The 16,728-nt window shown below is 41.2% G+C and overlaps 1 protein-coding gene across 2 annotated transcripts; it reads left to right on the top strand.

Moving 5' to 3' along the window:
• Window positions 1-850: 850 nt before the first annotated feature.
• LOC139390016 (hyaluronan and proteoglycan link protein 1-like) lies at window positions 851-15,325 on the top strand. Of its 2 annotated transcripts, none has more exons than XM_071137117.1 (4): window positions 851-1,148; window positions 9,726-10,097; window positions 12,593-12,895; window positions 13,103-15,325. In XM_071137117.1, the coding sequence occupies exons 1-4, from the start codon at window positions 1,049-1,051 to the stop codon at window positions 13,390-13,392; spliced, it is 1,065 nt and encodes a 354-aa protein (XP_070993218.1). In that variant the 5' UTR covers window positions 851-1,048; the 3' UTR covers window positions 13,393-15,325. The 2 variants fall into 2 exon arrangements, with proteins under 2 accessions (XP_070993218.1, XP_070993220.1); XM_071137119.1 differs by having other exon boundaries at window positions 923-1,148; window positions 9,726-10,076.
• Window positions 15,326-16,728: the final 1,403 nt, after the last annotated feature.

The following is a 16,728-nucleotide window of genomic DNA, read 5'->3' as shown; positions in this document are numbered from 1 at the left end:
GTTTGAAGAGGGCACTATCTACGTACAGTGTCCCCATCTAGTCAGTTATTATTGCAATCATCTGCCATAGAACAACTTTAAGTGGTAGGAAATGAAAATAGGCTTTCACTGTACAGAGAAGGTTAGACTGAGAAACCAAAGAAAGGATTAGGGGAAAATAAAGAACGAGAAGGCAAGGAGAGGGATTTGCAATGAGGTGAACTTTGGGTGCACTGTACAGATTTGCAGCCAGGCAGAATTTAGGTTCTTGCATCATCACTGGATGTAGAAATAAATGAAATATCAGCAAGAGCTGCAAAGAAAGAGCAGGTAAAATCACACAGGTAAAATCACATGGAGGGCCTCACACACCCCAACACAAACCCCAGGCAGGTGCCGTCTCTATTTAAGATGATGCTTTCCCCTCTCTCAACTGGAAAGGTGCTTGGATTTCAGTTGCGGAGGTAAAACATTACAGCAGGACTTACAGCAATAGTAAAAGTACTATAATAGTTTAGGTTGTGCATCAGTCTCGCTACAGAACATGGAAGAAGCAGCATTGTGGTCACAGGAACAAAATGATCACCAAAAAGCAGAAAGTAATTCAAATGAGTGGATAAAGGACCTGAATGGACACAATACAAATATTTGTGAATATGTTTCTTTGTTCAGTGGACTCTCCTGAGGGACACTTTGAGGACAGTATAGTGTAACTTTTCTGCTCCTCGGGGAGTCCAGCGCGGAGACACCTAACATTGTGGTGAGGTGGTGAGGTGAAGGAGAGCCAGGATGATGGGCTCTCTCCCTTTGAGGGGGAGTGGTCTCAGCCATGCTGGGCTACAATAAAAGGCACTTGTGTGGACCTCTAAGGAGCCCAAACTTTCCAGTAGCACTACCGGCGGCTGCTGCACCAGGGTTACTGGCACACCTCGTAAAAGAAAGAACGAACGAAAACAAACAAAGAACTCTTGATTTTGATACATTTGCTTCCTAGCAAATTAGTGTGACATTTCATTTTGAAGTTCTTTGCATTTCCAGTGAAGCGGCCCCTTGGTGTGAAAAAGAGAAAATGAGAGCTCTGCTTTGCACCGCTTTGCTTTCTCTGACCCTGGCCAGCAGTGTGTACAGTGATACCGACAGCACTGCTTCTGCACCAGTCGACGCAGCAGGTAAGTGTGTGTGTCTGTGCGATGTGTCTCTGTGTGTGTATGTTCGTGCGTGCCATGAGGCCTCAGTAAAGTGGGACCATAGACTAATATAACAGCAGGGTCATTATAGTGGTTGGTAACAGATCCCTCTCTGGGATGCCATTCACAGTCTGACTCACCACTGACACATTGACTAACGGTTTACGGCTGAGCCACTGGCTGAGCATAAATCAGCCTGTCAGTCACAATGGCTTGCTTCCACACATCACAAACTAACGGTTTTACACTGCATATGGACCAAACTACTATTTTTAGAATGAAAATGTGTACGTTTTTAATTTTAGCTCAAATTGGGTTCTAGTTCAGAATTGTTAAATTGTTTACAGGTAAACTGTAGATAATTGATCATTATGTCTACAAATGGACCACTTGGCCTTTTTTTTGTTCCTTTTTTTTGTTCCTTTACAATGTATTCATTAGGAGGGAGTGAGAAGTGGAAAATTGGAGGGGGACATTTTCAGATTGCACCTGCTCAAGCTACACAATTGAGTTTAACTTAAAAATGGCACTTGTGGCCTACACCAAATACTGTGAGATATCTTACTGCCAAATGCAATAGTACAATACCACAGAGAAACATATGGTTCTAGTTCAAACTAGAGTCTCAATGCAAAAAGTGAAGAGTATTTGAATGAATTTGTCCAGTCCTGTAGGCTGACTCAGGGGATTTGAGTTTCAGCATGTGTTCGCTCTATCACGGTAGAGAGAGAAATCCTGGCAAAAGGCAAAAAAATATACACTTCCTCAGTCTGTAGATGAGATGCTGCTGTTCTGTCTTTCTTGTCTGTGTAAACGTTTGTTCTACTCCTGTGGCCTGATGATGTCAGATGTTTGTGCATGTTTATTTGTTTTATTTCACAATTATTTATAAAGGTTAGGCCAGTGCTGTGACACAACACACACATGTTATGCACTCAAGAAATATTCAAGCAAAGTTGCACCCACCGTTTAGAAAAATAAATTGTCTGCCTACCTTTCTGTCACATCAACCATCCATCCAAATCAAATAATTCCATGAGTCCGTCTGTCTTCATAAACGTTCACTCACGTAGCCTATTACATCATGTAGTAGGCTACGTGAGTAGCATCAACTAATCATCAACTAGATTTTGCCGATGTTGCCGTTTTTTGTTGTTGTTTTGAGCAGATCGGGGGGGTGAAACATAATTACACATTATTTTTAGACTGCAAATTGACCACAAGAAGCCCAAACAGATATAATAATTGACATTGACATAATCATTTCAAACCTTGCTTACATTTGTATGTGATCACGTGTCCTTCTATTATCCGTGGGGATACTTGGAGTTGAGTTCCTAGTGTTTTTACAGGCTTTCATGTCCAACAATGAAAGAAAAAAAAGCAATGACAAAAACAACAACTTTGGTTTTTGTGTTTTTTTTTTTTTGCTCAGAAAACTTGAGAGCCAAATAAAACCACCCGTGGGCCAAATTAACCACCAGTTGTGGAATCCTGTTATATGTGGTAATCCAATGAGTAACACTGCAGCTGTAGTTTGCCAGTAATAATCATTCATCACATATACTATACACAACTTTTAGGAAGTAGGGTATTTAATGCAAAAATGTTATCACTCTTTTCTATTTGATAAAATTATGACATTCTCTTTCTCGCTCAAAGAAGGCAATTTGGCCCTGGCTTGCAAACGAAATATCTTGCATTATGCTGTAAATGAAGGCAATTAATAAATGTTGGCCTAATAAAAGCATATTTGATTTAACCCAATAAAAAAATTGGAGAGTGAGTATAAAATCGCATTTCGATAGATGCACGCATCAGTATGCTATTATAGCCTATCTGCAGCGGATAAATTATTGTACAAGGATATGTTTGCTGTCAGCTGGCTACTGTCGGAAAGTTACAATCTAATGAAACATTTGTTACATAATTTAGCTCATGAAGTGGACGTTATGTTGTACATTCAACACTAACTAGGCGATCCCTCTCATTTGTGTAGGTCTTCGTATATTACCATGGAACAATAGATGTAGAGTCAATAGCATACGACAACATAACACGAAGGACAATGTTGATTGGCAAGTGGAATGATGTCCAATAGGATTGCAAGGTAAAAGCGGAAGATGGGATCAGGTTGGCTCCCTTATCCTTGGTTAGTAGAGACTTCAGAAAATATGAAATTGTTACCCGCAACATAAAAATGTATATGGGGGGAGTTGACGTTTGTGTGTATGCGTGGATGCGTGTGTTTGTCAAATCAAATAAAAAACATACACATGGTTAGCAGATGTTAATATGAGTGTAGCGAAATACTTCTAGTTCCGACAATGCAGTAATATCTAACAAATTCACAACAACTACCTTATACACACAAATGTAAGGGATGAATAAGAATATGTACACATGAATATATAGATGAGCGATGGCCGAGCGGCATAGGCAAGATGCAGTAGATGGTATAGAATACAGTATATACATATGAGAAGAGTAATGTAGGATATGTAAACATTATTAAAGTGCCGTTATTTAAAGTGACTAGTGATACCTTTTATTTAGTCCGTTTATAGTGGCAGAGATTTGAGTCTGTATGTTGGCACTATGTTAGTGATGGCTGTTTAGCAGTCTAATGGCCTTGAGATAGAAGCTGTTTTTCAGTCTCTCGTACATGCATGCGTGGGTGTATGAGAGAGAGTGGACGTTTTTTGGGCACGTGCCAGGGGTGTGTGTGTAGGTGTGTGCCTTGGTCACAGCTATGCCTGTTAACTCCATCTTCTTATTGATTCAGGCTAGCTGTGCAGAGCTGTAGGATGCTGTAAAGGATAGCATGTCTAGCAGGCCTGGGTTGGTGTGGTTTATCACTCAATGATACACATGTAGTTACAGCTGTGTAGCATACTCTCTCACTGTATACATACTGATGTAGGCTTATAGGCTACTTAGTGACTAATCAACTTCCTCGGTTGCGCCTTCAACATCTCAAAGACCACAATTACACCAAGTTAACATAAGGTTAGGATAACATTATTACACTTCTGTAGACGGCGAACATACAGTATATGCCGCATGGCAACGTTGGACCATTATGATGTTACTGTTCATTTATTCCTTTATGATGCTACTGTTCATTTATTCCATTATGATGTTACTGTTCATTTATTGCCCTACGTTGCTACACTCTCAAAAGACACAGCTGTCTCCAATAACGCGGTACTGTAAGCATTTATGGAGTGAGAGAGAATTGTGTATGATCGTAAAAATGGCAGTAGGTCTTGGCTTCTGCTGTACTTTTTAATTGTCATGCACATGTGTTCATTTACTAATTCTCTCCTCTCTTTCATTTTCACCCCACCCTTAACAAAATATGTGTGTGGGGGGGGGGGGGGGGGGGGGGGGGTTGGTAATGGTTTAATGAGCCGTTTCTATACGTTACATCTGACAATTAGGGGGAACCCTTGACCCCACCGAAATAGCCTTGTATAAATAAGCTAAGGCTTGATATATGACAGAATATTTAGCTGCTTGCCAAGTGGTTAAATACACATGCCAAGCTGTCACTTTATGAGTGCAGTGTATATTACTTGGGGCCACATACACTCAAGGGCAATGTATCTCCACTGGTAACTCAGGTAGCAGAGACAAGGGTAAAAGAGCAGTCTTACACTCACATCTCTACTGAAATTAGGCTTTTTTGCGTGCAAAGGTTCACCAATATATCTTTACAGTGTCATTCTTTGTTCACCAATATATCTTTACATGGGCATTCTTTGCATAGTCTTTTTTGTACAGGATCTGTCTGTTCTTGATGTTTCATATGCATGTGGTCAGTCTATGTGCTGTATGGGGTCTCATTGTACAGGTTTTATTTAGTTTACGTTCAACCGCATAGTGTTTCCTGGTAGCTATGAGATCTCTTATTTGTACCATGTACACCCCATCCCCAGCCTCATATGTTCAGGGATTATGAACCTCAGCCAGTGGTTTATGAGCGCTAGAACAATGTTTCTATAAATCAGACAAATACGTTTTTTTATTTTTTTAAATTATTTTAACCTCGTATCTGTTGAATAAGAATCAGAAACGTTTAGGGATAAATCCTGGATGGCGTCACATCTGGCCGACTGCCGTTGAAGTTGTCATGCGCTCCCGGTTTGATCAGTCATTCTGGGCTTTCAGTTTCCAATGAAACTTCACTCAACGGCTTCCCAAGTCCAGAATTTATGAGGCAGAGAGAAGCTCTGAGTCATAAGCCAGTGACAGAGGGAGAATTCATACAAATATACTGGGCCTCTTCATGAAACTCTCCATGCCCCATTCTTTTAAGAAGTGGGATTTTTTATTCTGCTTAGTAAACCCTTTGGCATGCGTTTGGTGCGCCTGCCTGCCTGCCTGCAAGGAGGCGAGGTGTCTGGGTGGGTATGGAGGGGAGGGATGGTGGTGAGTGAGTTGCAGCCCAGAGGAAAGGAAGGAAATGAAAGAGCGGTTGGAGTTAGGGATATAGGGTGAGATTACATTTGTCGGGCAGCACAGCTTCTGCTCATTAAACCCCTCTGCAGGATAGCGTGCAACTGATAACGTGTAGGCCACTATTAAGCCGAGCCACATGTCGGCTATTTGCTCTGTGTGCATGGGAGAATGGGGTTATGGGGTTTAGAGAGGTTGGGTGAAAATCAGGGGTGGAAGGTGTGGGGGAGAAATTATCAGAGCGGAAGGCTGTTCACCTGGAGTACCTGGTAGCGATTCCTGCATCTGTAAATGGCACACGTGGACAAAAGCTTTTGCCCGTTGAAGAGACAGCAGAACCATTTTCCAGTCATGGCTTTGGTGTGGCTCAAGGAGAACCTGGCAGAGACAAATAAAGAGGAAAGGAAAGAGGAATAGAGAAACCAGGAGAGACAGTCAGACACAGAAGGGAGGAAGGGAAAGCAGGAGAGTGAGAAGCATATTATTTTGTTAAGCTTACACACCGACTAGGACGACTGCGGACACTAGTTAGTAGCTGCTGACGTATTTTGACCAACCAGGTATCTATCCAACCTTTTTATGAGTAAAGTGAGTAAAGTACTTGTCGGATAAAAAAAAATGTCATTACAGGCCTATTTGAAACAGAACGTTTTTTCCGTAAACTTTCCAAATGTCGACAAATCAAAATACACTAGACAAGGTGGCATCTTTTTGTGTCGGTAAAATTATGAATGTCGGAGGAAGCGCTTTTATGCACAAATATTGTTGTGAAGGGTCTGGAGGTCAGGGAGATTGTGGGAACACATGGAGTTGTCGGAAAAGCATGCAGTTTATTAGGATACAGACAATATAAATGATGATGAACTTCACAGGGTGGTGAAACTACAAAGTGATGAGCTTGATTGTCTTTTTCAAAAAATATTGAGGGTTTTATTCTAATAACATGATAATGGATGCTTTGCTGCAGTTTGAAAAAAAAAATAATCTTACTCTTTTGTCCATAACAATAATCTCATCATATAGGCCAGGAGTCTCCAACCAGTCAATCACCTGTGAGTAGCTCGCCAAACAATTCCGAATGTACACAGAATTTTTTTCGCCGAATACAACTGCTGTAGACCTTACAGTGAAATGCTTACTTACAAACCCTTAGCCAACAATGCAGTTTTAAGAAAAATAAGTGTTAAGAAATATTTACTAAATAAACTGAATGAATAAAAAAAAGAAAAATAACAAATACTTAAAGAGCAACAATAAAATAACGGTAACGAGGCTATAGGTTAGTCGAGGAAGTAAAATATAGTATAAATCATTTCAAATTCCTTATATTAAGCACACCAGACAGCACAAATACATTTTTGTATTTGTATATATGGATAGCCAGGGGCATACTCCAACAGTCAGACATTATTTACAAACAAAGCATGTGTGTTTAGTGAGTGAGCCAGAGAGGCTGATCCAGAGAGGATGACCAGGTATATTCCCTTGATAAGTTTGTGAATTTAACCATTTTCCTCTCCTGCTAAACATTCTAAACATAATGAGTACTTTTGGGTGTCAGGGAAAATGTATGGAGTAAAAATTACATTATTTTCTTTAGGAATGTACTGAAGTAAAAGTAAAAATAAAAAAATAAAAAGTAAAGGACAGATTCCCCTCAAAACGACTTTAGTACTTTAAAGTATTTTTACATAAGTACTTTACACCACTGACTGTATGTTACCGTACATAACGTTCTCAAACAAAGCAGAATTTTCACATCCCCTCCCTTTTGAGCAGAGTATGCCTGTAGAAATCATCAGCAGCCTTTGGAAAGAACCAAGTCCCCTTTCGAGTCATGAGCTATTGTAGGTTTCCATCCAATTGGCGACAGATGTAAATGTAAATTTTCTAAAATCTCCATAAAAACAATATGCACATTTTCTCACCAGATATGTGTTTCCATACTTCCTTACTGTTGATACTTAAGTATATTTTAGCAATTACATTTACTTTTGATACTTAAGTATATTTAAAATCAAAACATTTTACTCAAGTAGTATTTTACTGGGTGACTTTCACTTTTACTTGAGTCATTTTCTGTTAAGGTATCTTGACTTTTACTCAAGTATACGAATAGGGTACTTTTTCCACCACTGCATATATAACAGGAAATGCTTATTTTACTCTTACTCTCGATCATATAGACAAACTGTTTGTCTTTTTGCCAAGTTTGTATAGTTCATTGAAGTGTGATGTGTCAGCATTGTGCTATTTAAACCCTTTAATTTACTACCCCATATATTGAAGAAGAGGCTGATGTGTTGTGACCATTGGCTGCTCTGTCTGGCCCAGGGGGCTATATATCCTGGGGCTCTACACATAGCTTTATTGGTTTTGGCTGCACCAGTGGTGAGTGGGTCATGGGTCAAGTGCATCCATCATGTCCCTGCTTGGGCTCAGTGGGCTGTGTGTAGGCAACCACTGGGTGGGGTCCCCACAAAGCACCACGCTCATAAAGGGCCCGGAGGTCAGGGAGATTGTGGGAACTCACGTGGAGTGACTGATAGCAGCTACCTCTCTGAACTGAAGGGTGGCCTGGTTCGGAGGGAGGCCAGGAGGGAGGGAGGAAGGGAAAGAATGATGATGGCCATAACATGAGGGAAAACGTGTCTGTTTGCAAACCGTTTAGTCACCTTATTTTGTAAATGCTGAATTGCAGGATGCCCAACTCATGTTTTACACAAGTCAGCTGGGGCGGGTAAAAGATAAACATTTAATTTTGGGGGTTAATGTGGATTAACGTTGAATTTGTTAACTGCCAGAGCTGGTCATGGTATATAGTTTGGTGAGAGCTAGGTGCAGATGATTTGCAGAGGTGGGAGACTGGCTGGTTCCAAAAGCAGAATCTATTTAGGACTGAAGGGCTACTTTGATGATATAGCTGATTGGCCACTACAGAGAGGGGAAGAGGGAGAGTGTGTGTGTGTGCAGTGGTGGAAAAGGTACTCAAATGTTACACTTGAGTAAAAGTAAATGTACTTTAACATTAATCAAGTAAAACGGATAGTCACCCAGTGAAATACTGCTTGAGTGAAAGTCTTAAAGTTTTTATTTTAAAATATACTTAATTCACTAGATTCTTACAGAATAAAATTAAAAGTAAAAGTTGTCAAAAATATAAATAGTAAAGTAAAGTACAGATTACCCCCAAAAATACTTTAAGATGTACTTTACACCACTGTGTGTGTGTGTGTGTGTGTGTGTGTGTGTGTGTGTGTGTGTGTGTGTGTGTGTTTCTAGGCAATGTTGAGAGGGGCATTTTTCAGAGATCTTTTACTGCTTTTATGCTTGCCAATGAAACGCATGCAAAACCATAATTATTGAGGACATTAAAAGACGTGGCACGTCTGAACTGACACCAGTAATTAAAATATCTTAAGGACCCGCCCCTTTTTTTCAATTTTCGAACTAAAATCACATACCCAAATCTAACTGGCCCTGAAGCAAGGATATGCAAATACTTTGAAGTTTGTGGAAATGTGAAAGGAATGTAGGAGAATATAACACAATAGATATGGTAAACAACAATACAAAGAAAAAAACAACCGTTCTTTTGTATTTTTTGTATTATCATCTTTGAAATGCAAGTGGAAAGGCCATAATGTATTATTCCAGCCCAGCAGCAATTTAGATGTTGGGCACAAGATGGCAAAGATCTGCAAAGTGTTGGACTGATCCAATGAACCATTGCATTTATGTTCAAAATGTAGTATTAAAACTGTCCAAATGTGCCTAATTTGTTTATTAATAACTTTTCATGTTCAAAACTGGGCACTCTCCTCAAAAAATAGCATTGTATTATTTCACTGTAATAACTACTGTAAATTGGACCGTGCAGTTAGATTAACTATAATTTAAGCTTTTTAACAATATCAGATATGCCTTTGTCTTGGGAACTTTTCTTGTTACTTACAACCTCATGCCAGTCGCATTAGCCTACGCTAGCTCAACTGTCCCGTGAACGAAGTTAATGCAACTTTGTTATGTATTTTACTGTATTCTTCTGATGCTTTAGAAACTCTTGACTTACACTACACCTTTTCTTGTCCTTCACAGAGACTGAACTTGGTGATCAGAACCGTGTGTTTGCCAGTCGCGGCTCCAACATCACTCTACCATGCCGGCTCCACCGCCGGCATGGGATGTCTTTCGGCCGCGTGGGCATAAGGATCAAGTGGACCAAGCTGTCTGCGGATGAGTCACTGGAGGAAGATGTGCTGGTGTCCATGGGCTTCCACAAGAAGAGCTACGGCAGCTTCCTGGGCCGTGTCCGCCTGCTGGAGGCTGACGATGATGACGCCTCACTGCTCATCAACGACGTGTCCCTGGACGACATGGGAAAGTTCCGTTGTGAAGTCATTGATGGCATGGATGATGTAATTCATGAGGTTACCTTGGAGGTGCAAGGTAGTGTAGGCTACAGCGACGGTAAATCTTTATCTTTTTACTTCCTCCCCCTGCTCAGCGATGGCCATCTCATCTCATCATCCCGCACATCACGTCACCACCCTCCGTTTAATTTTGTCTTCACTGTTCTGTCTTTATGGTGTTAATAGACTTGTGTTACCCTGTAAATAAGGACAGGAGGTTTTCATGACCCTACCCATAAACTACTGTCTGGAAGAAATGAATGGTTTCAAGACCAGAGCCAAGAAATAATGGTTTCAAGACCAGAGCCTGTTTCCTTATTTTCAACACCTCACCACCATTATATTGATTTATGTGTAGAAATACAAAAGACAAAAAAAGACAGCTTTTGCTCATTTTTCAGAGTTTGTGCTGATAATATTCACACAGCCTTTCACTGCAGTACATGAAAACACATTTTCCATCTGAACTAATCCCACTCCGCATCGATTCTAACATCCTCCTTGCTCATACAGTACTATTTACATAATTGTGAAAGGAGTCTTGTTCTTCCTTTTAATATGTGGCACAAATACAACCTTTTTGTTACATTCTATTCATAAAACTGAGTCAGCCTGAATCTATTGAATACTATTACACGGTATTAGTTCCCATCTGGGCCAAGACCGCCTGAGCAGATTTTGCTTCAGGTTAAGAAAAGGGATCTTTAACAGAGAACAGCTAGCTAGCTGGCCATAATCAAAACAGGCTGGAACGACTGTCTATTGTTAACATTGGAACAAAGTCATGCCCAATGAAAAGCCGCAGTACTGGTTGTGACTTTCCCTCAAAGTAATCCAATTAAATGTTCTCTTGTTTGCAGCTGTATACATCTGACAGTCAAGCACTCAGCTAGCACTAGGCTACCATGGGATGCAGGCTTGTGTCAAAGATGAAACTACAGATGCTGATGTAACAATCTAATGTGTTACAGGGCATTGTTTTTGCTTTATCGGCTCTTAGTTGTTTCTAAACCACCAAGGGCCAAATTACAACCCTCTCTGTTAGCTAGCAGTGACACAAAGTACATTAACAAGGGATAAAGAAGGGCTGTTGAAGTCCAATTCAGTGCTTTTTTATTTTTACCTTTATTTAACAAGGCAAGTCAGTTAAGAACAAATTCTTATTTTCAATGATGGCCTAGGAAATAGTGGGTCAAGTGTTTTGTTCAGGGGCAGAAGGACAGATTTGTACCTTGTCAGCACGGGGATTCAATTTTGCAACCTTTCGCTTATAGTCCAACGCTCTAACCACTAGGCTACCTGCCGCTTTCCAAGAACATTGCATCTCCTAAACAGTATGTCAACAATCACTATAGCCAAACGAAAGCCACCTTTACCTTACAGAACTTTACATTTTAGGCATTTAGCAGACTCTTATCCAGAGTGAGTCACAGTAGTGAGTCCATACATATTCATACTGGTCCCCCATGGGAATTTAACCCACAGCCCTGGCATTGCAAGTGCCATGCTCTTCCAACTGAGCCACACTGGACTACATTTCACACATATAAGGGATTACATTTTTTTGTAGGCCGGACACACATAAAATACTGGTCAGGACAACCGAGGAGTGAACCAGCAAAGTCTGAGTCAAGAAGGGAATTAATTCAATTACATAACCATAATGCCTAAGGGGCTGTTTTACGGCTGTAAAATCACATAACTGAACCACCAAATGATTGACACCAGAGGTTCCATTTGCTGTACACAGTTGATGATTGTGCTTTGTATTATAGTGCTTTGGAGTCTTGTTCTGGCCTAACGTATTTGCTAGCTTGGCTGTTACAGCCTAATTAAAACGTAAACAGTGTGAGATGTATCTCCCTTCCCTGCTGAGGGGCAGAATACCACAGAATTAATCAGTTAGAAAAGTCTGAATCCTCTCTGGAGGGCGGCTGCTCTTTTATCACTCACCAGGAGCTGCAGAACCAAGAACAGCAATAGCTTACACTCACTAACATATACTATCAGATCGTATGTCAGAAACCCCCAATCCCTCATGAATGGTCCAGTCTAGACCCAAGGACCACACACATTCTTTATCCTACTGGCTGGCTGGGTCTGCAAACCCACAGGAGGGTGAGTGTGTAAAACATAAATCCAAATGTATCTGTATTCAGATGGACTGTTTTGTGTTAGAATAATATTCCTCTCCTAGAGTATGCTGTGATATACCGTGTTTTATGTGTGTCTATATGTTTTAATGTATGGTCGATTTCCATGAACTATAGTTATATAACATGCATAACTATGCAATGGGTCTTTATCCGCTGTGATGATTCAATTAAAGACACAAAATAAACATTCACGTAAGGAGACATTCAAAAAAGAGCATGTCATAAAATGGATAACAATCGATTCCGACTCGCTAATAGTTGTCTTACAATAGAATAACATACAATAGAATAACAACAATAGCGAGTTCAGTTGGCATTTACCTGAATGGGTGCTTCATGTAGCCTAAGAGCCACATTAGCTATTAGATATTAACCCCAGCACCTTGCTCATTCCCAGGTGTGGTGTTCCCTTACTCCCCACGGCTGGGTCGATACAACCTCAACTTCCACCATGCCGAGCAGGCTTGCCTGGACCAGGACTCTGTGGTGGCCTCCTTCGACCAGCTCTACAAGGCCTGGAGGAGTGGCCTTGACTGGTGCAATGCCGGTTGGCTGAACGACGGCTCCGTGCAGTACCCCATAACCAACCCCAGACAGGCCTGTGGAGGAGTCAACTCCGGTGCAGGCCTGAGAAGCTACGGCCAGCGCAACAAGTCCAAAAGCCGCTACGATGTCTTCTGCTTCACCTCTGCCATCAACGGTGAGTTTGTCTGCTTTATATGGTTGTTTTTGAGGAAGTCATTGGACATGCAGTATCTATTATTAGAACAAAAGTAGTAGAAATAGATAGGCATACATTACAGTAGGGAAGAGTTCATCAGCATATCTAATTGACCTCTCTTTAAAATTAGGCAACCCAACCAAAATCCTCTCTTTTCCTTTGGCCGTCTTCCCTCTCTGACCTCAGGTCGCTTCTACTGGCTGGTGCAGCCCGACAAGCTAACGTTCAACGAGGCTGCTCAGGCGTGCCAGGATGACGGAGCTGAGATCGCCAAGGTGGGCCAGATGTATGCTGCATGGAAGCTGAACGGCTATGACCGCTGCGACTCTGGCTGGCTGGCTGACGGCAGTGTCCGCTACCCCATCTCCAGACCCCGAAGGAACTGCAGCCCGACAGAGGCGGCTGTGCGCTTCGTGGGATTCCCCGACAAGAAGCAAAAGCTCTTCGGCGTCTACTGCTTCAAGGGCCAGCAGTGAAGAGGAAAGGGCTTAGCCCTGAGCACCAAACCAATATAACCATCAAAGAAAAACAACAACGACACCACCAATAAACAAAAGATGCATATCAGGACTTAATTTGCATGAAGTAGCATCATTACCTTACCAATACTGTGATACATTTGTTTTAATGAATACTGTAAAATCTCATTTTTCATACCACAACCGATCCAAGACTATTTTCTAAGCTGAAACAAGCGTTATTCCTTAACATTTTCAGTCATGTAATACGTTGCTCATATAATATGACAATACCATTTTTAGTTATTCAAAATGTTGGTCACATAATAACACGGTACTATGGTTGAAATGGACTGGATGAGTTATCTTCTAAGGCCTAGATTCAATCAGAACAGCTTTAGCCAACATCTATATAGCGGTTTGTTTTGGCGCTGTTGGAGGTGGAACTGCATTAGAGCTGTTAAATTGGTGAGAAGCTGGTCTTGATCATTGTTGCAAAGCCACAACCATCCCATTCACATTAAAATTGTAGGCTACAGAGAAATAATGTACTAGCTGAAAATCATTCGATGAAATTAGGATTTCTGTCACCGTATTCAAGGTGTAGATTACGTCTCACATTCTAGTGTTTGAACCTGGAAACAAGGCTACGAGGGATTTCTCTTAATTCTACTCCGTGCAGCCAATGGCAACATCCCCTTTAGGTATAATGCCAGGAGCCACTTGTGGATTTGACAGATCTAACACAGTTCCAACACCGCAAAAACAACCGCTATGCGGAAGTCGGCTAAAGCAGATCTGATTCAATAGAGCCCTAACTAACATGTACTGTGGCCTATCTAGCAGCTTATGAGCTAAATTGCATGAACATAATGACCACTGTTTGACTATGGCAGAAGTATATTTTGATTTCAGTAACACTTGCACAGTAATGCTACCACAAAAAAATTACATATATATTTCAATCTGAATCTGAAGTGAATATTCATCTGAGCAGAGGGGCATTTCACAAAGGAGATTCAAGCTAACTTTCCTGAAACAGCAAACTAGGATATTGTTTCAGAATTTCAGAAATGTTTGCTATTAATTTACAGACCCTAATCTCTGAAAAACACCTTGTATTTCTGCTTTTATTTTACTGATACCTTTCTCTCCTCAGATAAAATTCAGTGAAGGAAAAATCTCAGCGTACAATAGGCCTAGTGTTTAAAAACAATGACCTAGCCATCCACTCACAGCCAAGTGCATATCAGGATTGCAATACAATTGGAGTGAATCCTTGCAAACTAAGCGGGAACTCTGATATTGGTATTTAACAGCAGTACAGAAACAGCTGTATGTCTGTGTAACACTGGAATGGCAGCCAAATAGGGATCCACATTGACAAACTGCTGCTGTTGCAAAGGATTTGGGTTGATTGTACATCATCGCCGAAGTTACAATCTGCAAAGGGCTTACATTACACTTCTCAGGGCATGCAACCGCCTTTAAGACCCCGTTGCTAGTGTGCAACAGTGCTTTAAGACAGTGCCTTAATAAGCCAGGTGACCATTTTGGGTGATCCATCCAGGCCACCCAAGACCTGCTTTGAGAACTGCCAATTGAATAATTCTGGCAAAACGATGTTGAGCAGCTTTTAACTTCACGCACAAATAAAAACGCAGGGTCTGACTAAAATCCTGACTTGAAGAGGTTGGTCCAGTCCATACTCGAAGATCAAAAGAGTCACAAAGCATTTCAAAACAAATATAAAGTGGGAAAAAAGAGAGACTAGAAATATTGCATCTGACTTGTGGTCTATATATGTTATTGCTTTCTATTCTCTTAGCATTAGAATACTAATCGTCCCCTAGGACATGCAGGAGGTCGACAACTGAGATCTGTGTTGACTGAAATCACAACCACTAGCCTATTGAAGCCAATATTTGCCAATAAAACTGATCATACAAATGATGGTGGTCATCTTTCTTTTTTTTGTGTGTTGTATTTCGGCTAACCCTTTTCTCTTTCCTAGATCTGGCATTGACAGGTAGCATGTGGTTATTTGGTTGAACCTGGTTTACTAACTGCAGTTAGATCAAATACACTGTGAAATAGACTGACACACATTCCTCGGTGGAGGTATTATTTGTTTTCTAATGCCTAGTACCTTTTTAAACAAAAGACCAAACTGAAAATAAAAACTTGGTGATACATTTTTGATGCTGTGACTTTTTACCCTCCTTGTAAAGGTTGTTTTTCTGTGTATTTCTGTCGTCGTTGGACCTGAACTAACAAACATGAATTATGTTTTTAGAAATGCTAAGGTTGCCATTGTGGCAGTAGAAAGCTGTTTGCAGAGCATAGATGTTCGCAAATGAAGGACATTCTCTCCTGTCTCCATTTTCAGTGTATCATGCAGTTTTTGATTGAAAATACATATCCAAAATAAGCCTCTAATACTCTGTGTGTATCAAACATTAGGATTTAAACTCAGCAAAAAAAGAAGCGTCCCTTTTTCAGGACCCTGTCTTTCAAAGATAATCAGAAAAATCCAAATAACTTCACAGATCTTCATTGTAAAGGGTTTAAACTCTGTTTCCCATGCTTGTTCAATGAACCATAAACAATTAATGAACATGCACCTGTGGACACTAACAGCTTACAGACGTCGCCTACGTCGCCTATGGGCACAAACCCACCATCGCTGGACCAGACAGGACTGGCAAACGACGAGTCGTGGTTTTGTCTCACCAGGAGTGATGGTTGGATTCGAGTTTATCGTCGCAGGAATGAGATTTACACCGAGGCCTGTACTCTGGAGCGGGATCGATTTGGAGGTGGAGGGTCCGTCATGGTCTGGGGCACTGTGTCACAGCATCATCGGACTGAGCTTGTTGTCATTGCAGGCAATCTCAACACTGTGCGTTACATGGTACCCTTCCTGCAGGCTCATCCTGACATGACCCTCCGGCATGACAATGCCACCAGCCGTACTGCTCATTCTGTGAGTGATTTCCTGCAAGACAGAAATGTCAGTGTTCTGCCATGGCCAGCGAAGAGCCCGGATCTCAATCCCATTCAGCACATCTGGGACCTGTTGGATCGGAGAGTGAGTGTTAGGTCCATTCCCCCCAGAAATGTCTGGGAACTTGCAGGTGCCTTGGTGGAAGAGTGGGGTAACATCTCACAACAAGAACGGGCAAATCTGGTCCAGTCCAAGAGGAGGAGATGCACTGCAGTACTTAATGCAGCTGGTGGCCACACCAGATACTGACTGTTACTTTTGATCCCCTCCCATTGTTCGGGGACACATTATTCATTTTCTGTTATTCCAGTCACATGTCTGTGGATCTTGTTCAATGTACTGTATGT

This window comes from Oncorhynchus clarkii, chromosome 30 (assembly GCF_045791955.1).
Source record: "Oncorhynchus clarkii lewisi isolate Uvic-CL-2024 chromosome 30, UVic_Ocla_1.0, whole genome shotgun sequence".
In the NCBI taxonomy this organism is placed as follows: domain Eukaryota; kingdom Metazoa; phylum Chordata; class Actinopteri; order Salmoniformes; family Salmonidae; genus Oncorhynchus; species Oncorhynchus clarkii.
Note: the sequence above shows the minus strand (reverse complement) of the source record. Positions and strands in the feature narration are given on the sequence as shown.